A 26,801-nucleotide genomic window follows, 5' to 3' on the forward strand; every position below is an offset into this window, starting at 1 on the left:
ATTAGGTAGTATAGAAATATAAAAAATCGCGGTGATAAAATGACCTATAAAATATAATATGATGTTCCCAATTATCAAGCATCTAATCTGGTTTGTTCAACTGAGATCCAATCATTATTTTAGTGTGTCCAGCTAAGGACCCCAAACTAATCTAGCTACCAAAATCTTGCCGACACCGGGTTGTCCTAGAACAGCGAGATTTKGGGAGGGGTCGGCCCTTTGATTTCTCTCAGCATAGTTTACGTACAACGAAGAAGCCGGGCGGCACAAACATTTGCATTGAAAAAAATAAGAACGTGTCACCTTGATCTCGTTCTGTCAACTATGTTACTTYTGTAATCTTGGAAAAAGGTCTAAAATAGATGTAGCAGAAGAGCATCTATTACCTGAATTTTCTGCGTATCTCTCGCCTTTTCCCCACATCCCTCCATCTGCACCAGCCCGGATGATGAAGACTGTAGCATTATCCACCCCGGCCGATAACTAATCTAATATCTTGGCCTGTATAAATATACTATTATAGAAAGAAAATAACTAGGCTACTTCTAACAACAACTGGCAAGGCCGCTGATACGCCTTAGAAATAAATAGCATTTTATGTCTATATGGGATGGATGACTGCTACCGCTACTCAGGCACACTGGATCCTTTCGCTGACAGCATCGCCTGCCCCGGTGCCCCCCCCATACAGGGTTTATTGCGCATGCATCCTCATTTCGTATTCGTCCACATTTGCTGATGAACATAAAAGCTCCACCCCATCAGATTGATTGTGAATTGTAATTAGGGATAAACGTTTTATTCAATGTCTTCAACTGTTAAATGTTTWWAAAAAWATATATATAATAAAAATAATAACTGCCCATCTCTCGAGAGACTGACAAAAATGTATCAASGTTTCTTCAGACTGCTCAACAACACATATTTGGTCAACATCCCTGTTCTATGCAATTAGGATCTGGGTTTAACCACAGGCTGCTGGTGGGATTCAGCAAATCAGGAATATAAATTACTCAAGGAAAAAAGTCCTCTGGTGAATGAACGAATGAGGAATTGTATTTATTAAAGTAAATAATAATGAAATATAGTGCTCTGCATCAACAACAACAAAAAATGTACAAATAAATTCCATTATCAGGCACAGAAGACGGAATAACCTCATAAGACAATTCCATTATCAGGCACAGAAGACGGAATAACCTCATAAGACAATTCCATTAGTGTTGCTAGTACCATACAAGATTGACAGTTGATACAAAAACAGGTAAAAAATAAAATAGAAGACATTTCATCGTTACAAAAATATAAATATTCGGCTATTAACAGACAATAGAAAAATAGAAAAACTCCAACACGTGGGACTTAAATATGTTCACATAACAATCCTGGTGAAAAGCCTTTTTTCCATTCCTCTTGAAACGATGGGGAACATTACAGCAATCGTCTTCCTTAGTACACCTTTGACCTGACAAGCAAAATAGAGGAAAAACTGATGAGCATGAAACACTGAACAGATCAGGTCACATCCAGCATCACTGATATAGGAGCTTTACAGTGAAACATTATGCAAGGTCACATCCAGCATCACTGATATAGGAGCTTTACAGTGAAACGCTACGCAAGGTCACATCCAGCATCACTGATATAGGAGCTTTACAGTGAAACATTATGCAAGGTCACATCCAGCATCCACATTTATACTCTCAGTTGGCAAGAGAGTATAAACAGACTGGTACCAGCTATGCCATGTCATGGCTCTCCTACTGGAGAAAGAGACTGGTATCCAGGCTATGCCATGTCAGGCTCTCCTACTGGAGAAAGAGACTGGTACCCAGGCTATGCCATGTCATGCTCTCCTACTGGAGAAAGAGACTGGTACCCAGGCTATGCCATGTCATGTTTCTCCTACTGGAGAAAGAGACTGGTACCAGGCTATGCCATGTCATGTTTCTCCTACTGGAGAAAGAGACTGGTACCCAGGCTATGCCATGTCATGTTTCTCCTACTGGAGAAAGAGACTGGTACCCAGGCTATGCCATGTCATGTTTCTCCTACTGGAGAAAGAGACTGGTACCCAGGCTATGCCATGTCATGTTTCTCCTACTGGAGAAAGAGACTGGTACCCAGGCTATGCCATGTCATGTTTCTCCTACTGGAGAAAGAGACTGGTACCCAGGCTATGCCATGTCATGTTTTCTCTACTGGAGAAAGAGACTGGTACCCAGGCTATGCCATGTCATGTTTTCTCCTACTGGAGAAAGAGACTGGTACCCAGGCTATGCCATGTCATGTTTCTCCTACTGGAGAAAGAGACTGGTACCCAGGTTATGTCAGTTTTTCTCCTACTGGAGAAAGAGACTGGTACCGCAGCCATGTCATGGCTCTCCTACTGGAGAAAGAGACTGGTACCCAGGCTATGCCATGTCATGGCTCTCCTACTGGAGAAAGAGACTGGTACCCAGGCTATGTCATGTTTCTCCTACTGGAGAAAGAGACTGGTACCCAGGCTATGTCATGTTTCTCATACCTGGAGAAAGAGACTGGTACCCAACCTACAAGAGAAAGAGACTGGTAACCATGCTATGTCATGTCATGTTTATTTTTATTTTTTTAAAACTCTGTTTGTAAACAATATAAATGGTAAAAAAAAACACTGTATAGCCTCAAAACATTGGTTACATTTCTCCAGGCCAATCCCTCAGCTTTTTACCAAAACGGAGGCGGGGGTGTCCGCTTTGTTATTGTTTCAATTAAGGACTCCAGCTTTAAAACTGCAACGTTTTCTTGCTGCCTCATGACATATTGTGTAGAATTGCAGGATATTAGCTTAAACTGTAAAATTCTCTCTCGATAACAAGTGGTGGGCTTTAAAAATGTTCCTTCCCAGAGCCGAGACTTGGTTCAGCCAGCCATGCACTGCCGACGTCATTGTAAAACTCATTGAATACTATTAATTTTTTAATATGAGAAAACGTTTGAGAACCCCTGCTCTAGACTAGAGCTTCCATAGTGAGTGTGAAGCAGCCTAAACCTAAGCTTTGACGTCCCTAACGTTATGTCCCAAATCAGTACCCATAGGGCTCTGGTCAGAAGTAGTGCACTATATAAGGAATAAAGATGCAGACTAACGTTAGCTATCACAGTAGCTAATGAAATAGCRGACGTTAACTAGCTATTAAATGCAGCTGATGCAGATTCTACATTACAACAAAAAACAAAGGATACAATTGGATGTTTTCCTGCAAGAATGAGACAAATGAGCAGTTAAACAAGTCTTCTTCTAAATCTTCCATTTCATATCAATTATGTACATGCTTACAGTGATGTATTTACAAAATGTCTGATTGGCACGCTTGCTTAAACATTTAACATGCTGTTGCTGTGCTGTTCGTGATAGAACGCTAGGTAGCAAACGTTCTCTAGCTTAGCTAAGTGGCTAGCCAGTTAGTAGATAACGTTACTTCTTCAATGCTAAGCCTACTAAAATGTAAATTATCTTGAAACTGAAAGCGCAACTCATATCCACATTATGACATGCGATTAATAACCAGAGACATTTATCGTTCACAAGTTGTCTGCACATTTATGAAAACTATTTCCCACTCACCAGACACCGCCATGTTTATTTACCATGGAGACAGACGCCGCACCCATAGAGATAGATAGAGAACTCTAGTGGCCAAAAGTMTATTTTAGCATGGGCAGCGCCAACGTCCCAGTCAGTATTAGAACGTCATCACYCAAGGCAGCCTGTAAAGAAAATACTGTGGTTACCTAGGTTACCCCATTTGGCTCACAGCAACAACAAAAAATGATATTTTCCAAACGCAATGTTCTTGTCTGTTTGTTTTAGTCGATTACACAACTATATTTAAGAAAAGTACAACATGTCTAAATTACTTTTCAACATTGCCTGCTCTTGAGCGTTCTCACTACTTAGAAAAGCATAATATTGTAGGGCTTTCCTCATGCCCTTTTTCATGATGGCGCTAGCAACCAGAACATTAAGGTAGCCAATACCAACAACAAACAAACTGACTATACAGCTACACGTAGTGAGTGGAAACGGAGGATACTAAACAAGGGATTTTTTACCTCGTGACATTGAACNCTATGTCATGTTTCTCATACCTGGAGAAAGAGACTGGTACCCAACCTACCAAGAGAAAGAGACTGGTAACCATGCTATGTCATGTCATGTTTATTCTTGCTGGAGTAAGCCTGGGTACCAGTTTATATGTCATGTTTCTCCTACCTGGAGAAAGCAGATATGGACATGATTCCCAGCAGCATCTCCAGACTGTAGAAGCAGAGTAACACAGCATTAAGGATGAACTCCAGGCGCAGGACGAATGTCTGCAGCATCAGGTAGTACACAGACAGCACTGTGCATGGCACCAGGACCAGCACACTCACTGACATGGCCAGAGAACGCTCTGTTAAGTTCCCCTTCCAACCTGGAACAAGTGTGGACGGAAAAAAACGTTAGCACATGATCATAAGGAAGGACATATAGCATAGTCCTACAGTAGGTGCCAAATAGAACTACCAGATGCCATTATGGCAATAAATATGACAAGTTATAAGCACACAATGTAGGCTACATAATGTGAATATTCTTGTTTTAATGAACACACCATGTGATGATGCAGAGACATACTGGTAGCCCAGAATACAGCTTAACAAAACACAAACCGTAAAATATTCGGAGGGATTCCAAGCCAAGGAACACAAGAAGTAGCCCAACGTCCAACGTGAGACTAGCTGGTGGGTATGGTAACAACAATCCTGTGGAAATACAAAAGGCATATTTAGAAATCAATCATTTTGCTTTTAGCCTTGACACTGGGTTTGCAAAACATCAGGCAGTGAGCGATTGATTAAACATTAGTTTATGTCTCTGTGTGGTCATTTGAGTAGACTACAAACCTTTGTAAACAAACATCAGACCCTCAGCAAGGAAGTAGGAAGCAAAATACCAGCCGTTGAGGTAGAACAGGACCTGCAGTGGTGTGGAGGACAACTGAGATGTGGCGTTAAGGTCATATCTAAGACTTGCAAATGGTAGCCCGCTGGCAGATGATATAACCAAGGGTCTATGATATGAGTAGGCAGGGCAAACCCATTTTGGTGATTTCTGGTAGCCTATATCATCAAAAATAAATCACAGCACATTTTTGGACCCACTGAGCAGTTTTCCCCCTGAGTAAGTCCAATACCATTGGAAATGAAAATGTTGAAAGTTCAATTTATATTCCTAAAACTTAAGTTGAAAATGATGCTGTCGCTGCTTCCTGTTGACAGAACATTTAGCTCAATAGCTCAATGTAAAAACACAGTTAACAGTGTCCAAATCAACAACCAACATGCAGAAACAGTTTGTAATATATTGAAAACCTAAACATAAAATGTACTGTCTACACATAAATGTGCAACAATAGTAACCATATTACTTGTATTTTTTAAATGAGCACCTTAGAAACTGCACCCTGTTGTTTTAACAATAAATCACTCATATCGATTAGGGGGGGGGGGGGGATCATGTAAAAACCACATAATTGTACTCACTGGTTAGAGAACAACCTGCAGAAGACAGTCAGCTACATTTTGGAATGTTGCATTTTGATACGGGGGACAACAACAGAAACAGAAACGCAACACTTGTCACTCCCTCCTATCGATTATCACGTTGAAATCAATAACTTTAGAGGGGGGAGATGAGGTTGCACGTCCTGTTAAAACTAACACAGCTCAAAAACCACACGGAATATGGAAATAATGTGTACATCACTGGTTACAGGACAATTTGTAGAAGACACCTAGCTACATTCTGAAGTGTTGCATTTTGATTCAAGTGGGTCGACAACGCGGTAAGCCTAATGCAATTGTAAAAAAAAATTGCACTTCAATCGATATCACATTGAAATCAATAGTATAAGGGGCAAACGTTTGCGGTGTATGCACTGTTTAAACGAACACTTTTCAAAAGGCCACACGGAATCTGAGAATAATTTTCACATCACTGGTAAGAAGAGAATTTGTTGAAGACAGTCATCAAAATTCTAGAATGTCGGGAGAGAGATGACCATTTTAATTGAAAACAATCACAGTCAGGTACTTCATTGTTACCCAGAAAGGATTTGATATTGATATTAAAACAGCTGCATTGGACCTTTAAAAATGATAAGTGTTCTAAGTCCTGCAACAGACAGGCGCATATAACAAAATGAACGTTACCAACCCACATATATTAACCCGTTTAAAGCAATCGATTTAAATCTATTCGTGATGACAGTGAACTTTTATATTTAGCAACACCAATCTAAATAAAAAAGGATATTGTATCTCAACTAAATGTTACGTGTTGAAAATGTGAGCTTGTGTAATGTAGTAACACAAACCTTGGGGAAATTGGCATAAAGTAAAATAATAAAATACGACAAAATAATTCAATACTTAAATTTAGGATGATGGTAAACCAAGCACACTCACAGTTTTTTTTACAACAATGACATCTATGTCTTCCTACTTAACCACGGAGAGCTTAAAAATACTCCTAAGCAAATGTTTACTGTGCTCTCTAGACTAGTAGTTCTCAAAGTGGGGTATGTGGAGGTACTTCAGGGGCATGATCAAAAATAAAAAAAGATATACAATACTGTTCAAAAGTTTAGGATCACTTAGAAATGTCCATTTGTCCATTAAAATAACATCAAATTGATCCAAAATACAGTGTAGACATTGTTAATCTTTGTAAATTACTATTATAGCTGGAAACGGCTGATTTTTTAAAATGTAATATCTACATAGGCCCATTATCAGCAAACATCACTCCTGTGTTCCAATGGCACGTTGTGTTAGCTAATCCAAGTTTAGCATTTTAAAAGGCTAATTGATCATTAGAAAACCCTTTTGCAATTATGTTAGCACAGTTGAAAACTGTTGTGCTGATTGAAGCAATAAAACTGGCCTTCTTTAGACTAGTTGAGAATAAATGCACTGTAATTTAAAAATGTAATCTTTAGTTGCTAAATGCATTTTTGGTATGGAATAACATGATATACTAATCGATTCTTGAAAAATAAAACTTAGAAATGCCTCATGAGGTTATTTCAACTGTTGTACCCCATCAGAACCTAAAATTGCTCATTTAAAAAAAAAAAACTCTGTTTGTAAACAATATAAATGTAAAAAAACACTGTATAGCCTCAAAACATTGGTTACATTTCTCCAGGCCAATCCCTCAGCTTTTTACCAAAACGGAGGCGGGGGTGTCCGCTTTTGTTATTGGTTTCAATTAAGGACTCCAGTTATAAATGCATACGGTTTTCTTAGTGCGTCGATGACATGTTGTGCTAGAATTGGAGGATATTAGCTTAAACTGTAAAATTCTCTTCGATAACAAGTGGTGGGGCTTTAAAAAATGTTCTCCAGAGCCGAGACTTGGTTCAGCCAGCCATGCACTGCCGACGTCATTGTAAAACTCATTGAATACTATTAATTTTTAATATGAGAAACGTTTGAAACCTGCTCTAGACTAGAGCTTCATAGTGAGTGTGAAGCAGCCTAACCTAAGCTTTGACGTCCTAACGTTATGTCCAAATAGTACCATAGGCTTCTGGTCAGAAGTAGTGCACTATATAAGGAATAAAGATGCAGATAACGTTAGCTATCACAGGTAGCTAATGAAATAGCAGACGTTAACTAGCTATTAAATGCAGCTGATGCAGATTCTACATTACAACAAAAAACAAAGGATACAATTGGATGTTTTCCTGCAAAGAATGAGACAAATATGACAGTTAAACAAGTCTTCTTCTAAATCTTCCATTCATATAATTATGTACATGCTTAGTGATGTATTTACAAAATGTCTGAATTGGCACGCTTGCTTAAACATTTAACATGCGTTGCTGTGCTGTTCGTGAGAAGCGCTAGGTAGCAAAACGTTCTCTAGCTAGCTAAGTGGCTTAGCGCAGTTAAGTAGGATAACGTTACTTCTTCAATGGCTAAGCCTACTAAAAATGTAAATATCTGAAAACTGAAAGCGCAACTCCTATATGCCACATTAAGGCATGCGATTAATAACGCAGCAGACAATTTATAGTTCACAAGTTTGTCCTGCACATTTATGAAAACTATTTCCGCCACTCAGATCCAAGACACGCGCCATCGGTTATTTACCATGGAGACAGACACCGCACCCATAGAGATAGATAGAGAACTCTAGTGGCCAAAAGTCTATTTTAGCATGGGCAGCGCCAACGTCCCAGTCAGTATTAGAACGTCATCACCAAGGCAGCCTGTAAAGAAAATACTGTGGTTACCTAGGTTACCTCATTTGGCTCACAGCAACAAAAAAAATGATATTTTCCAAACGCAATGTTCTTGTCTGTTTGTTTTAGTCGATTACACAACTATATTTAAGAAAAGTACAACATGTCTAAATTACTTTTCAACATTGCCTGCTCTTGAGCGTTCTCACTACTTAGAAAAGCATAATATTGTAGGGCTTTCCTCATGCCCTTTTTCATGATGGCGCTAGCAACCAGAACATTAAGGTAGCCAATACCAACAACAAACAAACTGACTATACAGCTACACGAGTGAGTGGAAACGGAGGATACTAAACAAGGGATTTTTTACCTCGTGACATTGAACAACACAACAGCTTTTCGGCATGTTTTGTTATTTCTGTAAACAAAAAATGTACTACGGACTCAGTGACCGCCTGCAGGGAGAAACTTTGTAGCAGGGCAGGGGAAAAAGAGGAAGGAGCATTGGGGATAGTCACATTTGAAGGGATGGGAGATGAGGAAATGTTGGACTGGCAAGGAGGCATGGCTGAGTCAAATAGGAATCCTGACTTAATGAAGTGGTGATTAAAGAGCTCAGCCATGTGCTTCTTGTCAGTAACAACCACATCATCAACATTAAGGGACATGAGCAGCTGTGAGGAGGAAGGTTTATTCTCCAGGTCTTTAACTGTTTTCCAGAACTTCTTGGGGTTAGACCCACAGAGAGRGAACTGCTCCTTAAAGTAACTAACTTTGGCCTTCCGGATAGCCTGAGTGCATATACRGGGTGTACTGGTACTGAGTCAGTGTGCCGGGGTACAGGTTAGTCGGTAATTTGTGCATGTAGGTAGGGGTAAAGTGACTATGCATAGATAATAAACAGTGAGTAGCAGCTGTGTAAAATACTCGAAGCGAGCATAAAAGGCATTTAGCTCATCTGGTAGGCTCGCATCACTGGGCAGCTTGCGGCTGGATTTCCCTTTGTAGTCCGTAATAGTTTTCAAGCCCTGCCACATCCGACGAGCATCAGAGCCGGTGTAGTAGGATTCAATCTTAATCCTGTATTGAYGCTTTGCCTGTTTGATGGTTCGTCTGAGGGCGTAGCAGAATTTCTTATAAGCGTCCGGATTAGCGTCCCACTCCTTGAAAGCGACAGTTCCTTTAGCTTGATGCGGATGTTGCCTGTAATCCATGRCATCTGGTTGAGATAGGTATGTACGGTCAACTGTGGGGACGACGTTGTCGATGCACTTATTGATGAAGCCTATGACTGAGGTGGTGTACTCCTCAATGCCATTTGATGAATTCCGGAACATATTCCAGTCTGTGCTAGTGTAACAGTTTAACTTTACGTCCGTCCCCTCGCCCATACCCAGGCGCGAACCAGGGACCCTCTGCACACATCAACAACAGTCACCCACGAAGCATCGTTACCCATCACTCCACAAAAGCCGCGGCCCTTGCAGAGCAAGGGGAACCACTACTTCAAGGTCTCAAAGCGAGTGACGTCACTGTTTGAAAGGCTATTAGTGCGCACCACAGCTAACTAGCTAGGCATTTCACATCGGTTACACTAGCAAAACAGTACTGTAGTGTAGCATCCGCGTCATCTGATCACTTCCATATAGAGCGAGTCACTGGTATTTCCTGCTTGTAAGCAGGAATCAGGATAGAATTATGGTCAGATTTGCCAAATGGAGGGCGAAGAAGAGCTTTGTATGCGTCTCCGTGTGTGGACTTCCCTCTGGTTGTGCGTGACATGCTGGTAGAAATGAGGTAAAACGGATTTAAGTTTGCGGCCACTAGGAGCAGTTTCTGGATGAGAATTTTCTTGTTTGCTTATGGTCTTATACAGCTGGTTGAGTGCGGTCTTAGTGCCAGCATCGTTTTGTGGTGGTAAATAGACAGCTACAAATAATATYGAGTACTCTCTCGGTAGATAGTGTGGTCTACAGCTTATCATAAGGTACTCTACCTCAGGTGAGCAATACCTCGAGACTTCTTTAATATTAGACATCGCTCACCAGCTGTTGACAAATAGATGACTGACATGGGGCACTGTTTTGAAGCCACTACTSTAACAAAACATTTTGGAAAATATAGAAATTCCTTTAAATATCTACATTTGTTTTTGGTCACGTTTATTCTATTACAGACATCTTAATGCACTTAAATTATGTGAGCTAAACATAATAAAATAAACATTTTCCTTTTAAGTATAATTTGTAGAAAGTACTAATGTTACTACAAAATATCCATATATATATAATTACACACCTATATAATACTTAGTAATTTACTTGAAATACTGTAGAATTCCATTCATTCCTATGGAGTGCCAATATGGCCGACCGGTGCCTTCAGAGCCTTTCATTGGCCAATATATAGTGTCAGTCATCCAGGGTTTAATACCTCTTTAATTATAATCCTGAACCTAGAGCAAACTAGAAGGCGGTGATGTTATCTTGCTTGAAGAATGTTAAATTACAAAAATGCAATAATTAAACACGTTTATTAACAATCGTTTAGAATGCAGTTCAAATTCAAACAAATCTTGAAAACAAATAACATAGGAAAACCGAACAATTCACGTTACAGAAAGTAGATCTGAGCTATTCTAACACAAACATAACAATATATGTAGGTAGGTGCTGAACATTTGTTCATATAAACCAATACAGATTAACGTCTGAGACCTAATCTGCAATCTCATTTATTGTTCTAGGATGAGTTTCACAAAGAGCCTCTCGTGGATTAGGTAAACCCGTGCCGTTCTTCTTGAGTGCAATATAAAGAAAAATCCAGATTCTCCACACTCCTCCGGAAGTGTGCAATTGTACACTTCCCGTCAAATTGGGCCTAAAACTGTCATCTTGTCAACTTCCTCCAGAGATGGGACATCTTTTTAGCTAGAGGCTGTGTCTTTACCTGAATGTTCCTGTGAGACAACACAAATCATACAGCTCAGTATTCATCCAGGTAAACATGTAATGTACACAGCAAATAAATGCACAGAAATGTTGGTTGAATAATGTAAAGAATTGATATCCGCGACCTATCCACTCCATGATCCTCCTTTTTCAAACCTCACACCTGTGACTTACATTATTTGGTAATAGGGACTATAAAAGAGCGGCCAACCATTGCTTCTTTACCATAAGTATAGAACAAAGAAAACTCAAGTGAGATAATTGTGATGAGATTCAAACAGGATTCTGGTGCTTTACCATAAACTTCAGATAGTGACAGAGGCTGCTGCAGTGTTGGTTCTTTGCTTCGTCCTCATTGACATAGATGACTTGACACAGGTCGCAGAAGTAGCCCATGACAGGTTTAATGAATTCTCTTCCTGTAACAACGCATTAGAAAACATAGTACTGTACTTCATAAAGACAATGCCTCTTACTAGTTCATTGCTGCACAACTTGGTAGTGTTTCAAAGCAAACAAATTAAAATAGTTGTTTCAGCGATGAAGTCTAAAAAGGTAATTTTGTTAATTTTCTTGAAAGGAGACATGGCAGTAGCCTGGGTCCAGTCTTATTGTGCTCTCTTGCCTATTCCAAGAGCACAAACACAGATCTGGGACCAGGTTATAGAAAGAGACAGCAGATCTGGGACCAGGCTATAGAAGAAGACAACAGATCTGAGACCAAGCTACCGTAGAGTGCAGTGAGGCTATAAATCACATCCAAAACCTTACCCACTGGGTTGTTGGCCTGGAACGATGACTCCATACCAGTCTTCATGGAATCTGGTCCCGTTTCCACATTATCCTCCATCTTGGTTTCTGCATTATCCTCGTTGCTACAGGCCTGCTTCTCTTTCTCAGCAGCAGGGACAGGGGCATCCTTTTGGTCTTCACTGTTGGAGGATTTGTCAATATTCCTTCAGACGCTCCTATGTCCTCCTTGTCACAGTGTTGGGCTGGCTTGGAGCGTACTTGTCGTGATGTCTTTCTCTTTTGTCTCCTCGTCCTTCTCCATTGTCTCCTCGTCCTTCTCCATTGTCTCCTCGTCCTTCTCCATTGTCTCCTCGTCCTTCTCTTCTCCTTCTCCTTCTCCATTGTCTCCTCGTCCTTCTCCATTGTCTCCTCGTCCTTCTCTTTTGTCTTGTCCCGTCCTTCTTCTTTGTCTTGTCGTCCTTCTCTTTTGTCTTGTCGTCCTTCTCTTTTGTCTTGTCGTCCTTAGCCACTGACTTTGAGTGACTGCTGGTCCGTCCACTCCTTATCCTGCTACTGCTTCTAGTACTCAAGTGATCTTTCTTCCGATCACTTTTAGAATCAGTTCAGGTTTCCACCTGACAAAATAAGATAATTCCTTTTTAGTCCAGAATTATATAAGTAGTTTAGAAACGTTTACCTTCAGATAGATAGGCAGAAATCACTGCACATAGAAAATATCCCTGTTGATCATGTTTTATCAGAAGAGACAGAGAAACATCAATTATCAGTGGCTCCCACACGGAATGGGACTGAGTGTGTATACGTCTGTTTAGCAGAGCAGCACCAACCCTGTTGTTAGTCTTTTGTATTTCTGAGACCGCAGGATGATCAACTTCTGGCCGTATAATTTACAGCCATTATAACGCAGCTCTCTTAAAGCCTTTGTCGCATCAGAAGACCTCTCCATCTCAATGAAGCCCTGAGAGAGATGAGAGAAGGAGGAGGACCATGGTTACTGGAAACAACAAAATGTGATCAGCCTTGTAGTACATCATTAGGATCGACTCCATTTTAGATTTCCTTCTGTTGGGAAAATACCTCTTCACCGTTGCGAAGGATCAAATAGCGGTGCACTCTCCCAAAGCCTTTAACAATCTTCAGGAAGTCACTATCCGTATAGAAGCTTCTGGGAAGGTTTTTGACGTAGATCACTCTACCAGGTGTCTGATCACGTCCTGAGGCTGAAATGAAAATATTTTACAGGTGTGGTTGTAACAAACCTTATTGACAATAGTTAACTAAAGCTGCAATGAACCCACTCAACCCAGATCGTATATATGGTGTTAGACTGACATATTGCTTAAAACCAATCTTCCCCAGTTGAATGAACAATTCTAAACAGATGACCAGTACTGACTCACAGAACACATCAGAAACAATAATTTAAAATATATACAGATTTGCTCACCTTGCTCTTGGATCTGCTCTTGATCTCATCTGTTGACTGGTTATCTGCAATGTAAGATAGACATACAATCAATGACCTTTATAACAATGTTACTCTTTCTTTAAAAGTGCTGAAGTTTGAATGGAATCTGTGGTCGGGTTGCTAGGGGTTGAGTAATAAGTCACCTTGGTTATCACCTGAGGAATCCTCCTCCAGCTCATCCAATGTAATAAGATTCTCAAGGTCCTCTGGGAAATCAGGCTGAGGGGAACAAACATCAAAACATGACACCTTGTATTTTACATATTGGAACTATGTTACTTGTCTTTTTTCAATTTGACTTATTAAATAGATGAACTACACGTTAAAGACCTGACAGAGCATGTATAGATGAACTACACGTTAAAGACCTGACAGAGCATGTATAGATGAACTACACGTTAAAGACCTGACAGAGCATGTATAGATGAACTACACGTTAAAGACCTGACAGAGCATGTATAGATGAACTACACGTTAAAGACCTGACAGAGCATGTATAGATGAACTACACGTTAAAGACCTGACAGAAGCATGTATAGATGAACTACACGTTAAAGACCTGACAGAGCATGTATAGATGAACTACACGTTAAAGACCTGACACGAGCATGTATAGATGAACTACACGTTAAAGACCTGACAGAGCATGTATAGATGAACTACACGTTAAAGACCTGACAGAGCATGTATAGATGAACTACACGTTAAAGACCTGACAGAGCATGTATAGATGAACTACACGTTAAAGACCTGACAGAGCATGTATAGATGAACTACACGTTAAAGACTGACAGAGCATGTATAGATGAACTACACGTAAAGACCTGACAGAGCATGTATAGATGAACTACACGTTAAAGACCTGACAGAGCATGTATAGATGAACTACACGTTAAAGACCTGACAGAGCATGTATAGATGAACTACACGTTAAAGACCTGACAGAGCATGTATAGATGAACTACACAGTTAAAGACCTGACAGAGCATGTATGATGAACTACACGTTAAAGACCTGACAGAGCATGTATAGATGAACTACACGTTAAAGACCTGACAGAGCATGTATAGATGAACTACACGTTAAAGACCTGACAGAGCATGTATAGATGAACTACACGTTAAAGACCTGACAGAGCATGTATAGATGAACTACACGTTAAAGACCTGACAGAGCATGTATAGATGAACTACACGTTAAAGACCTGACAGAGCATGTATAGATGAACTACACGTTAAAGACCTGACAGAGCATGTATAGATGAACTACACGTTAAAGACCTGACAGAGCATGTATAGATGAACTACACGTTAAAGACCTGACAGAGCATGTATAGATGAACTACACGTTAAGACCTGACAGAGCATGTATAGATGAACTACACGTTAAAGACCTGACAGAGCATGTATAGATGAACTACACGTTAAAGACCTGACAGAGCATGTATAGATGAACTACACGTTAAAGACCTGACAGAGCATGTATAGATGAACTACACGTTAAAGACCTGACAGAGCATGTATAGATGAACTACACGTTAAAGACCTGACAGAGCATGTATAGATGAACTACACGTTAAAGACCTGACAGAGCATGTATAGATGAACTACACGTTAAAGACCTGACAGAGCATGTATAGATGAACTACACGTTAAAGACCTGACAGAGCATGTATAGATGAACTACATGTTAAAGACGACAGAGCAGTATAGATGAACTACAGTTAAAGACCTGACAGAGCATGTATAGATGAACTACAGTTAAAGAACCTGACAGAGCATGTATAGATGAACTACACGTTAAAGACCTGACAGAGCATGTATAGATGAACTACACGTTAAAGACCTGACAGAGCATGTATAGATGAACTACACGTTAAAGACCTGACAGAGCATGTATAGATGAACTACACGTTTAAAACCTGACAGAGCATGTATAGATGAACTACACGTTAAAGACCTGACAGAGCATGTATAGATGAACTACACGTTAAAGACCTGACAGAGCATGTATAGATGAACTACATGTTAAAGAACCTGACAGAGCATGTATAGATGAACTACACGTTAAAGACCTGACAGAGCATGTATAGATGAAACTACACGTTAAAGACCTGACAGAGCATGTATAGATGAACTACACGTTAAAGACCTGACAGAGCATGTATAGATGAACTACACGTTAAAGAACCTGACAGAGCATGTATAGATGAAAACTAACGTTAAAGACCTGACAGAGCATGTATAGATGAACTACACGTTAAAGACCTGAAGAGCATGTATAGATGAACTACACGTTAAAGACCTGACAGAGCATGTATAGAGATGAACTACACGTTAAAGACCTGACAGAGCATGTATAGATGAACTACACGTTAAAGACCTGACAGAGCATGTATAGATGAACTACACGTTAAAGACCTGACAGAGCATGTATAGATGAACTACACGTTAAAGACCTGACAGAGCATGTATAGATGAACTACACGTTAAAAGACCTGACAGAGCATGTATAGATGAACTACACGTTAAAAGACCTGACAGAGCATGTATAGATGAACTACACGTATAAAGACCTGACAGAGCATGTATAGATGAACTACACGTTAAAGACCTGACAGAGCATGTTATAGATGAACTACACGTTAAAGACCTGACAGAGCATGTATAGATGAACTACACGTTAAAGACCTGACAGAGCATGTATAGATGAACTACACGTTAAAGACCTGACAGAGCATGTATAGATGAACTACACGTTAAAGACCTGACAGAGCATGTATAGATGAACTACAGTTAAAACCTGACAGAGCATGTATAGATGAACTACACGTTAAAGACCTGACAGAGCATGTATAGATGAAACTACACGTTAAAGACCTGACAGAGCATGTATAGATGAACTACACTGTTAAAGACCTGACAGAGCATGTATAGATGAACTACACGTTAAAGACCTGACAGAGCATGTATAGATGAACTACACGTTAAAGACCTGACAGAGCATGTATAGATGAACTACACGTTAAAGACCTGACAGAGCATGTATAGATGAACTACATGTTAAAGACCGACAGTACTTTACCTCATCATAATGTATGAAGTATCTCCTTTCTGGTCTTCACCACATTCCTTCTGACCACTACTCTCCTGTTCTGTACCACCGTACTGAGAGCTCTTTCCCCTGTTCTGACCCGTACTGAGAGCTCTTCCCCTGTTCTGACCCGTATGAGATCTTCCGTTCTGAACCGTAGCTGAGCTTTTCCCCTGTTCTGACCCGGTAGCTGAGAGCTCTTTCCCCTGTTCTGACCCGGTAGCTGAGAGCTCTTTCCCCTGTTCTGACCGGTAGCTGAGAGCTCTTTCCCCTGTTCTGACCCGGTAGCTGAGAGCTCTTTCCCCTGTTCTGACCCGGTAGCTGAGAGCTCTTTCCCCTGTTCTGACCCGGTAGCTGAGAGCTCTTTCCCCTGTCTGACCCGTACTGAGAGCTCTTTCCCCTGTTCTGACCCGGTAGCTGAGAGCTCTTTCCCCTGTTCTGACCCGGTAACTGAGAGCTCTTTCCCCTGTTCTGACCCAGTAACTGAGAGCTCTTTCCCCTGTTCTGACCCGGTAGCTGATAGCTCTTCTGTAGGAGCATCATCTACAGTCCCAGAGGTTGCTTTCTGCCTGGGCTCACATAGTTCTTTAAACTCCTGGATCAAGTCCTCAGCACTCTCCTGCGGTTCCTCTCCCTCCCCTACCCCTCCCTCCTCTCCACATGTCAGAGTTCTCCTCCCCATCCTCCCCATACACGGCCATCCCCTCGATGTCACTGTCCATTTCACAGGCCTCCATGGCTCCATCCTCCTGGCTGTCCTGGGTCTCAGTTTCTTGCTTGCTCTGGTCAATCGTGTCGACAGCCTTTTTGGACTTCTCCATCACAGTGGAGGACTGGGATGTGGCCTTATTCTTGATGGGAGGTTGTGAGCGAGTGGATGTGAAATGGGGGATACCTTCTCACTGGACACCCGCTCTTTAGTATGGGAGTGAGGCGTTCTGGAGGACCGACTGGAGCTCTGTTTGCTGGGGACCTTGGCCTGCGAGGCTTCTGGAGGACCGACTGGAGCTCTGTTTGCTGGGGGACCTTGGCCTGCGAGGGCTTCTGGAGGACCGACTGGAGCTCTGTTTGCTGGGGGACCTTGGCCTGTGAGGGCTTCTGGAGGACCGACTGGAGCTCTGTTTTCTGGGGGACTTTGGCCTGCTTTTACCCCCACTGTTTGATTTCACTCGTTCTTTATGACGGTCGCTATCCCTCTCTCTACTCCTCCTCCTTTTTGAGGAGGTTGGTGAATCTCTCCTGGGGCTGAGGGACCGCCTTCCGGGGCTTGGGGTTCTCTTCCTCTTAGATCTGTCTTCAGACTTCCTGCTCCTGTCTGGAGACTTTCTGTCTGAAGACTTCCTGTCTGAAGACTTCCTCTCAGACATGGTCCTGCATGATGTGATGGAAAAAAGGTTTACAGACAACACTTTTATTTCCATGTTTTCTGGCTTTTACAGAGTCTAAATTAACTATTTCTCCTTTAATACAGTGGTTATAACAGTGACAGTGTCTGACAATCTGAATTCAGAAGCCATAATTAATGCATGTTTACATGCAAAACAAAAGGTAATAGCACAACAGGGGACGCATCAACTTACCGAAATGTATCATACTCTGATGAGAAGGCCACTTTAATATGTATCTCATCTATTTTCAGGTGTTTGGACGTATGGTGTTCAACAAGCTTCTGTGCATCCAGTGCATTCGTCATTTCCACAAATGCCTAAGAGGACAGAATACACGGTAAGCAAATTGTAGTATACTATAACAAAGACCCCRKAAAAWTTCAAAGCAATATGCTGTTTAATACCTGCGTAGGTAAGAATAGAGAGTGCMCCACAGGTCCAAATCCTTCCGCTACGGCCAGTAACTCTCTTTTCCACGCGGCAGACTCTTTACCAGGAGGCACAGGGGAAAAACTCAACACCCGGGAACTCTATATGGACGTAAATGGATTTATTTAACTCATTGAATAATACTGTGTGCGTGTGTGGTTGTTTTAGGGAAAAATCTTCAATTACCCCTTCAACCAAATTTAACAAAGATTTAGTAAATGAATTAATCTTGTAAAAATGTACCTGTAGGAAATTAAATGTTGACGAGACAGAGAAGGTGACTTGTCCTCRTTTCACCATCACTGGGTTACTGAGGTAGTATGTCACAATATCGGCGGCCTGGTCCGTTGACCCCAACTCCACAAACGCCTGAAGATGCAGCATTACAAGAACCATYAAAACATTATAACTAGAATGGATATCCCTATTGTAGTCAATGAGGCCATGATGGGTGGCGATTCTATTTCTATACTTACATGATGATGAATATAAGATTTTCTCAATTATTATTCAGTCAATACAAGACTTTTGACCCAATTTCATAGGAATTGAAAACACATATATTAGGTATTTGAATAGATGGCAGAATGAATAGGCTACTAGTCTTCTTACCAAAGCAGGGAACATGATGACTTTCACAACTTCACCAAACGGTTTAATCAGGTCCTTCAACCATCTTCGTTGAGAGACCGGGCAGTAAATTTGGCACAAACCACTTTGCCACTCCCTAGAATTATGGCAAGTAAAACGACAATGTGAAAACTAAAAAAAGGGGGAAACTAGATAGTAATAAACCAGAAACAACAGGAGAACAACAAAACCTTTGTAACCTTTGTCTTAGTGTCTACGTTTTTTCTAGAGCCGCTACTTGACGGTTTACCTACAGGACAATATAAAAGGTAAGTTACTGACACGTTAATATGTTATATGAATAAATCAGACATATACCGTCAAAGCAATGGTCCTGGTGTGCTGTTTGTAGAACATGGCGTACCAACACCAGAGTGTCGGGGCGGCAAGTAGCCTAGCGGTTAGAGCGTTGGACTTGTAACCAAAAGGTTGCAAGATCGAATCCCCGAACTGACAAGGACAAAATCTGTCGTTCTGCCCTGAACAAGGCAGTTAACCCACTGTTCCTAGGCCGTCATTGAAAATAAGAATTTGTTCTTAACTGACTTGCCTAGTTAAATAAGGTAAAATAAAATAATATTTAAAATTCGAAATACCAAAATGTATGCTTGATAAAAGTGTCTGATAAAATGGACAGGAAGTAATACAGGAAGTATTCACACCCTTGACTTATTCCACATTGTTGTGTTTCAGCCTGAATATAAAATGGATTAAATTGAGATTTTGTGTCACTGGCCTGCCCACATAATGTAAAAGTGGAATTATGTTCTGAGAAATGTTAACAAATGAATGAAAAATGAAAAGCTGAAATGCCAATATGTATTCAACCACCTGTTTATGGCAAGCCTTAATAAGTTCAGGATTAAAAATGTCTTTAACAAGTTGCAAGGACTCATTCTGTGTTCAATACTAGTGTTTATATGTATTTTGAATGACTACCTCATCTCTGTACCCCACACATACAATGATCTGTAAGGTCCCTCAGTCGAGCATTGAACTTCAAACACAGATTCAGCCACAAAGACCAGGGAGGTTTTCCAATGCCTCACAAAGAATGGCACGTATTGGTAGATGGGTAAAAATATAAAGCAGACATTGAATATCACTTTGAGCATAGGAAGTTATTAATTACACTTTGGATGGTGTGTCAATACACCCAGTCACTACAAAGATACAGGTGTCCTTCCTCACTCAGTTGCCGGAGAGGAAGGAAACCTCTCAGGGATTTCACCATGAGGTGAATGGTAACTTTAAAACAGTTACAGAGTTTAATGGCTGTGATTGGAGAAAACTGAGGATCAACAACTTTGTAGTTAAGCCACAATACTAAAGGGAAAAGGGGGGATACTAGTCAGCTGTACAACTGAATGCCTTCAACTGAAATGTGTCTTCCGCATTTAACCCAACCCCTCTGAATCAGAGAGGTACGGAGGGGGGCTGCCTTAAATCAACATCCATGTCTTTGGCGCCCGGGGAACAGTGGGTTAACTGCCTTGCTCAGGGGCAGAACAACAGACTTTAACCTTGTCAGCTCAGGGATTCGATCCAGCAACCTTTCCGTTACTGTCCCAATGCTCTAACCACTAGGCTACCTACTAACCTAAATGACAGAGTGAAAGAAGGAAGCTTGTACAGCATAAAAATATTCCAAACATGCATCCGGTTTACAATAAAGTAAAACTGCTAAAAAGGTGGCCAAAATGTTTACTTTATGTCCTGAATACAAAGCATTATGTTTGGGGCATCACCAACACAACACCTCACTGAGTACCACTCTTAATATTTTCAAGCATGGTATTTCTACATCATGTTATGGGTATGCTCGTCATCGACAAGTACTAGGGAGTTTTTTAGGATAAAATGAAACAGAATAGAGCAAAGCGCAGGCAAAATCCTAGAGGAAAACCTGGTTCAGTCTGTTTTCAACCGACACTGGGAAACAAATTCACTTTTCAGCAAGACATAACCTACAACTCAAGGCCAAATATACACTGGAGTTGCTTACCAAGATGACATTGAATGTTCCTGAGTGGCCTAGTTACAGTTGACCTTAAATCAGTTTGAAAATCTATGGCAAAACTTAAATGGCTGTTTTGCAATGATCAACAACCAACTTGACAGAGAATGAAGAATTTAAAAAAGAATAAATGTGCAAATAGTGTACAATTCAGGTGTGCAAAGCTCCTCGAAATTTACCCAGAAAGACTCACAGCTGTAATCACTGCCAAAGGTGAGTCTAACATGCATTGTAATCACTGCCAAAGGTGAGTCTAACATGCAGTAACCGAAAGGTTGCTGGATCGAATCCCTGAGCTGACAAGGTTAGTCTGTCGTTCTCAGGAGTGTGAATACTTATGTAAATTTGATTTCTGTATTTCATTTTCATTACATTTGCAACAATTTCAAAAAACATGTTTTCACTTTGTCATTATGGGGTATTGTGTGTAGATGGGCGAGAGAGAACAAAGTATACTTAATCCATTTTGAATTCAGGCTGTAACAACAAAATGTAGAATAAGTCAAGGGGTATGAATACTTTCTGAAGGCACTGTATTATGTAGAGGCAAGCTAATGCAGTTAGTTTACCTAAGTAGTTAATAGACCTATGGGAAGGTTCACCAGTCTTCTCTTCAACCCTTGGTCTGTCTGTGTGGTCGTCACCACTAAAGGGATTAAAAGGCCTGTAGTTAAGATCTATGCTACATTAATACCAAGCACACACACACACAGAGACAGAGAGATATTCACTTACCTTCTGGCGGTCTGCATCRGGCAATCCCATTCAGGATACCTAAAACGTAGGCACAGGAAGAAGAGATGGAATGATTTTTTAAAAAGCTGAACAATTTAGGAACTTAATCGATTTAAGCTAGGCCTATTACAATATCAATATTGACAGTAAGAGTTCGAAACGTCATCAAATGTATTGGCCACATACACATATTTAGCAGATATATAGCAAAATGCTTGTGTCATGCTGTTGAGTGGAGAACTGGAAAAACATATTGAGTATGTGATTACTCACATTTGAAGAAGTGTGAGCTGTCCGTCTGCATGTTGAGTTCCATTGARGTGRGTGAACCAGAACTYCAACAACAACAAAAATGACKAAAAAAATAAGTACTCACTGATTGTTCATATTTAAGATAATGCATAGGCTGTATTCTAACATACGTAGCAGTAACTGTATATTATTAGTGGCACAAATAGGCTTAAGATTCATACACGTTGGACCCTTTCACACACACATGAACCTACCTGAGACCCAGATAATGCAGATTCAACAGAAATAAGAGGAGTAAGCTACTTACCTTTTCAGAGAGCACAGTAATATCGCAGAGAGAGCACGAATAAGGAAACYTTTGGGGGATTTCTCCGTGGAAGTCAAGAGCAGCCTTCTTGGTGGGAGTGTTGRCAGAGGTGGCCATCTTGATTGTGACAACTGGGACATCTTGGTCTGGGCGTGGTCTGTAGTTTGTAGCTGGTGGTGGTGGGTACCTGTAATCTACTGCTGGTTGGGATGAGTTGGGGGGTTTCCAGCTGTTGCTGCTTCCWCCTTGGGCCGTGCTGTAAGTGGACCTAGGAGTTTGGTAACTTCTGGGAGTTTCTTTACCATAGTGGTAGTCCACAACTCGGACAGGCACAGGTTCTAGGCGAGAGCGTGTGTACTGCATCGGGTTGCSATGACGATCTAGTTGCCAGGGCTCAGCCTGTTCTYTGGGAAGGAGTTGGGAAGGGGGAAGAGCGTGGTGGGGGTCCAATGGGTAGTCTAATGGCTGAGAACGACTCTGGTCACCCTGCTCCCACGCACYGCCTGGAGGAGGGGTAYCAGTGGGGGGGCGAGATGTGGCAGCAGGGGGGTAAGAGATCATAGCTGGATATGGTGGCTGCTGTGTCGCCCTCTTCTTTCTGATCTCCAGGAGCAGACGTGGTAGGTTCTCCACAGTGATGAGCTCCTCAGGCATCTCGGCTAGTAGAGACAAGTCTTTGGGCTCGAGCCCACAGCTGCTCAGGAGGGTCAGAATTTGGTCTGACCGACTTAGAGAGGAGTAAGGGTCTGACTGGCGTAGTGAGAAGGAGTAAGGGGACTCGTTGGCAGCGGAGGCTCTGGATGAGGAGGATGGGTAGGATGGTATTGTGGAATGAGACGGTGGCTCCTGGGACGATCTGTAAACATTGTGACCGTGGTCTCCAGGGTGCAGGTGATCTGGAGAGTCYAAAGCGCTGGCTCTTAGATCTTTAGCTGGTGGTGGTCGTCTGTAGGAGTAGTTGTGAGACATGCTGGAACGTAAACGTATCAAATCTCTGTAYAGAAAGTTGCCAGTGAAGAGATGAYGGGTCAAAYAAGCAATCTAGGGGAARATSGATTCAATATCAGGAAACTTGGGGGCGGGGRCTATCTTGGCTGATTCCTTGTAGGTGACATGCTGGCGATAACCGGCAGGCCTTGCCCGAACCGTCATGCTAGCTAACGTCATCTGGCAAATGCTGGCTGAACGAACGTTAGTTAGCCCTGACATGGAGCCAAACCATAGGCCTGAAAGGGTTGCTCATGCAAGTGATAAAAATGACATAGATAGCTAGCTAGATATTGTAGACCATCYAAATGAATAGGATAAATTTACTAAAACGAAACTGACACTGGCTGAACTAGCAAAGCTAACGTTGACGTAAGCAAGCTAACTTCCTCTCATGTTAGCTCGATAAACTAGGCTATCTACAAACCACCATTTTTGAAAGCTGAAGATAATTAGTGAATACATATAAAGACTTGACATAAATATCGGTATGCAACTTTATTCATTAAGTATCTTACCGTAACCTGTAGCGAAGGAGCTGCGCGCTTCACAGGCGTCTAAACCGGAACCGGAAGTGAAAGGTAAACTACAATAATTTTGTACAAAGTAAAAGTCGATTGCGGTTTGTACTATATGAAAACAGGGTATTCAAGAGTATACATTTATGAGGGAGCCATGTTTATTTTTTTGTGAAATCACAATATATAGTCCATCCATCAATATTTATTTTCAAATACTTTAAGAAAAAATATATATGTTTTTTGTTATGTTTGTGCAATACTTTTGGTACATTTTTATACAGTAGTTTCTTTTTTATGTGCATTTAAAAAAATCTAAAGTCAACATCTACATGGCAGTAGGATATCAAGCACCAGGCCTCGAACGTAATGGCAGGAAGTAGAGGAGCAATGAAATAAAAGGCTCCTTAACAGCTTCTACCCACAAGCCATAAGACTGCTGAACAATTAATAATGGCCACCCGGACTATTTACAATCTGCATTTCAATAAAAGGAATTCATAATGCAAACCAAGATCTAATGAAAAATGTCTTCTGATTTTTAAATGAACCATAATTTTGATTGAACAGAAATTATTATTTGATGGGCAGGTATGTTAGAACTACTTACATAACATGGCCTATAATATTCAAAAAGGAAATAAAAGGTCTTCTGGCTCCTACCCTGTTTTACATTCAGAAGAGTTACAAAAAAACATATGATTTATATACACAACATTATTCAAAACGTTAACCATGCAGGGCTAGCTGGAAAACTTTGGCAACACATTAAGTGCAACAGATTAACAAAACTCAAACAGATCTTCCTACGCTGGCTTCAGTGTGGACAGATAACTTGTCATCGAAGACTAGTCTCAGTGCTTCAATCCTGGTAGAATTCTTGCGCTTCAGGGTTAAATTGCTGTAACCTAAAGAGAGAAAAAAACATGAGGGAAAATGTCATCAAAGTTTACAGAGATTATTCAATCCAAACAAATTGTGATGTCATAGGCCGACTATTTGTACAGTATGTTCCAGCCTCTGCCATCTTGACAAAAATCATACTTTATACTTATGCTAAAATGTTTATTTTATTCTACTGAGCCATTTACTTTCTGTTCATATTCTTATCTTTTATTATTTATTATTGTTGTTGCATTGTCGACAAGGAACCTGCAAGTAAGCATTTCATTGGAGGGTGTATCCCTTGTGTATCCCGTACATACGACTAATAAAACTTGAAACTAGAACAAGATAGCACATATATATCTGGGACTAGGCTAGCCTCAGTCTGTATCACATCCGGCCGTGATTGGGAGTCCCATAGGGCGGCGCACAATTGGCCCAGTGTCATCCGGGTTTSGCTGTCATTGTAAATAAGAATTTGTTCTTAATTGACTTGCCTAGTTAAATAAAGGTTAAAACAAAAAAATATATATATATTTTAAAGCCTCAGAAACACAGGCTTTTCACGAGTTGATGAGAACAGACTTACATGAATGGTTCCCTACACGCAGTCTGGTATTTACGAGGCTAACACGAAACTAGGACTAGGCCAACTAAAATGTCTACTTTCCACAGACTTAACTTTCATAAAACCTGGACAAATAAAACCACTCTGAAACATTTACCGCCAGGCCGTCGACGATGCCTGTGTCACTGAGGACCAGTAGGTTTAGTTGGTCCTGGAGCTGACCGAGGGTTGGAGGGAGATCTCTGGCTGGGATGAACCATTCATTCTCCTCTTCCTCCAACATCTCCTGGAAACACTGCTCAATGAACTCCGCCTCCCACAGCTCCTCCTCAATCTGGGGAAAAAGCATTCAATACTTTAGACACCCAACTCTTCGTAACACTATAAATTAAATAAATAACGATACATTAGCATTACAAAAATAGGTATTTCTTTGAGTGTGGTGTGGTGTAGGCATGAAAAATTACATCAACCTAATCTAGTACATCATCAATAGACAAAATAAGTAGAGGACCTGTCTGTTGAATTCCTCCTCGTTCTCCATCCACATGTATTCAGCAAAGGGATTGTCATCATTGATGAACTGTCCATGTAGGATCAATTCTATGCTGCTGAGGCTTGGGGTGTTGTTGATGCGACTTGGATCTTTCATTTTGGCTGTAACCAAGACAACTTAGCTATATCTGCAAAAACAGAACACAGTAATAATAAGACACAGGAATAAACAACCAACGACTAGGGGAAAAACACACTACAGTTCAAAATGCTAACTATGACCACAGCGTAACGTTAGCTATCTACAGACACGTGTTGTCTGCCTTTGTTAAGACGACTCGATATAAAGTCTAAAAGCAGCAAGTAGGGACACTCATTTCTGTTTTATATGAACCACAGCAATGTCATATATCGTTACGATATTTCATAACGGTCAAATTACCAGGTGAAGTTTCAAAGCTGGAAGTGTCAGTTGAACTCTTCTAAGATCGTGAAAAATAATGGCTGCTGAGTATGTTTGTTTACATGTTGAACGTCAGAAATTGAACGAATCGTATGATCCTCCCACGTGATTAGGGCGCATACTCCTTGGCTCGCTATAGCGTCACCGCAGCGTGAACCCCCCTGCGCAGGTAAGGACAATAAACACTGAGCTCCTTAACCTCGGAAAAACGTCGTTTTGAATATAAAATAACTAACGTTACAAATTACAACTATATATTGTTTTCATAGAACTCCATTTTTTTGTAGCATAATGTACATCTCATCATGAAAACATGCAGCTAGATGCCGCCATCAAATTAGCTTCGCAAGCCAACTAGGCCAGAGGCCTTTCACATCAAATATGTGGTTCTGCTGTTGCATATTAACATTTGGTTAGTTGCTACCATCTTCAAACAACGTTTTTATATCTAATACGCACAGAATTCAGCAAATATTCACACACTGAGTGCAAATGTATTTGGCTGCACAGCTGCAGTACAGACTAAAGCTGTTGCGGTTAGCAGCATCTCGTGTTAGCTAGCAACTTGTTTTTAATATGAATAGCT

General features: G+C 40.9%; 4 protein-coding genes and 1 pseudogene across 5 annotated transcripts; all 5 read right to left on the minus strand.

Moving 5' to 3' along the window:
• LOC111965590 (shootin-1-like) overlaps positions 1-669 on the minus strand; it is a 28,841-nt pseudogene extending 28,172 nt beyond the window's left edge.
• A 641-nt stretch (positions 670-1,310) lies between these two features.
• LOC111966006 (transmembrane protein 216) lies at positions 1,311-7,858 on the minus strand. Its single transcript, XM_023990451.2, has 5 exons — positions 7,762-7,858; positions 4,930-5,023; positions 4,696-4,788; positions 4,256-4,457; positions 1,311-1,465 (listed from the first exon to the last, which is right to left on the minus strand). Exons 2-5 carry the CDS (start codon positions 4,943-4,945, stop codon positions 1,450-1,452), a joined length of 327 nt encoding a protein of 108 aa, XP_023846219.1. The 5' UTR covers positions 4,946-5,023; positions 7,762-7,858; the 3' UTR covers positions 1,311-1,449.
• A 2,934-nt stretch (positions 7,859-10,792) lies between these two features.
• LOC111966008 (uncharacterized) lies at positions 10,793-13,703 on the minus strand. Its single transcript, XM_070444292.1, has 7 exons — positions 13,592-13,703; positions 13,418-13,471; positions 13,058-13,191; positions 12,793-12,938; positions 11,999-12,580; positions 11,525-11,646; positions 10,793-11,235 (listed from the first exon to the last, which is right to left on the minus strand). The coding sequence occupies exons 4-5, from the start codon at positions 12,924-12,926 to the stop codon at positions 12,196-12,198; spliced, it is 519 nt and encodes a 172-aa protein (XP_070300393.1). The 5' UTR covers positions 12,927-12,938; positions 13,058-13,191; positions 13,418-13,471; positions 13,592-13,703; the 3' UTR covers positions 10,793-11,235; positions 11,525-11,646; positions 11,999-12,195.
• A 3,607-nt stretch (positions 13,704-17,310) lies between these two features.
• On the minus strand, positions 17,311-23,877 carry LOC111966010 (matrin-3). Its single transcript, XM_070444296.1, has 10 exons — positions 23,805-23,877; positions 22,300-23,293; positions 22,014-22,075; positions 21,741-21,779; positions 21,574-21,651; positions 18,971-19,085; positions 18,602-18,727; positions 18,334-18,459; positions 18,122-18,246; positions 17,311-17,912 (listed from the first exon to the last, which is right to left on the minus strand). The coding sequence occupies exons 2-10, from the start codon at positions 23,266-23,268 to the stop codon at positions 17,459-17,461; spliced, it is 2,094 nt and encodes a 697-aa protein (XP_070300397.1). The 5' UTR covers positions 23,269-23,293; positions 23,805-23,877; the 3' UTR covers positions 17,311-17,458.
• Positions 23,878-23,943: 66 nt separating this feature from the next.
• On the minus strand, positions 23,944-26,306 carry LOC111966011 (polyadenylate-binding protein-interacting protein 2). 2 transcript variants are annotated; one of them, XM_070444297.1, is made up of 4 exons: positions 26,195-26,306; positions 25,772-25,940; positions 25,415-25,591; positions 23,944-24,712 (listed from the first exon to the last, which is right to left on the minus strand). In XM_070444297.1, exons 2-4 carry the CDS (start codon positions 25,907-25,909, stop codon positions 24,698-24,700), a joined length of 330 nt encoding a protein of 109 aa, XP_070300398.1. In that variant the 5' UTR covers positions 25,910-25,940; positions 26,195-26,306; the 3' UTR covers positions 23,944-24,697. The 2 variants fall into 2 exon arrangements, with proteins under 2 accessions (XP_070300398.1, XP_023846224.1); XM_023990456.2 differs by lacking the exon at positions 23,944-24,712 and having other exon boundaries at positions 25,352-25,591; positions 26,195-26,285.
• Positions 26,307-26,801: the final 495 nt, after the last annotated feature.

Source organism: Salvelinus sp. IW2-2015, linkage group LG6.2, assembly GCF_002910315.2.
Source record: "Salvelinus sp. IW2-2015 linkage group LG6.2, ASM291031v2, whole genome shotgun sequence".
NCBI classification, from domain to species: domain Eukaryota; kingdom Metazoa; phylum Chordata; class Actinopteri; order Salmoniformes; family Salmonidae; genus Salvelinus; species Salvelinus sp. IW2-2015.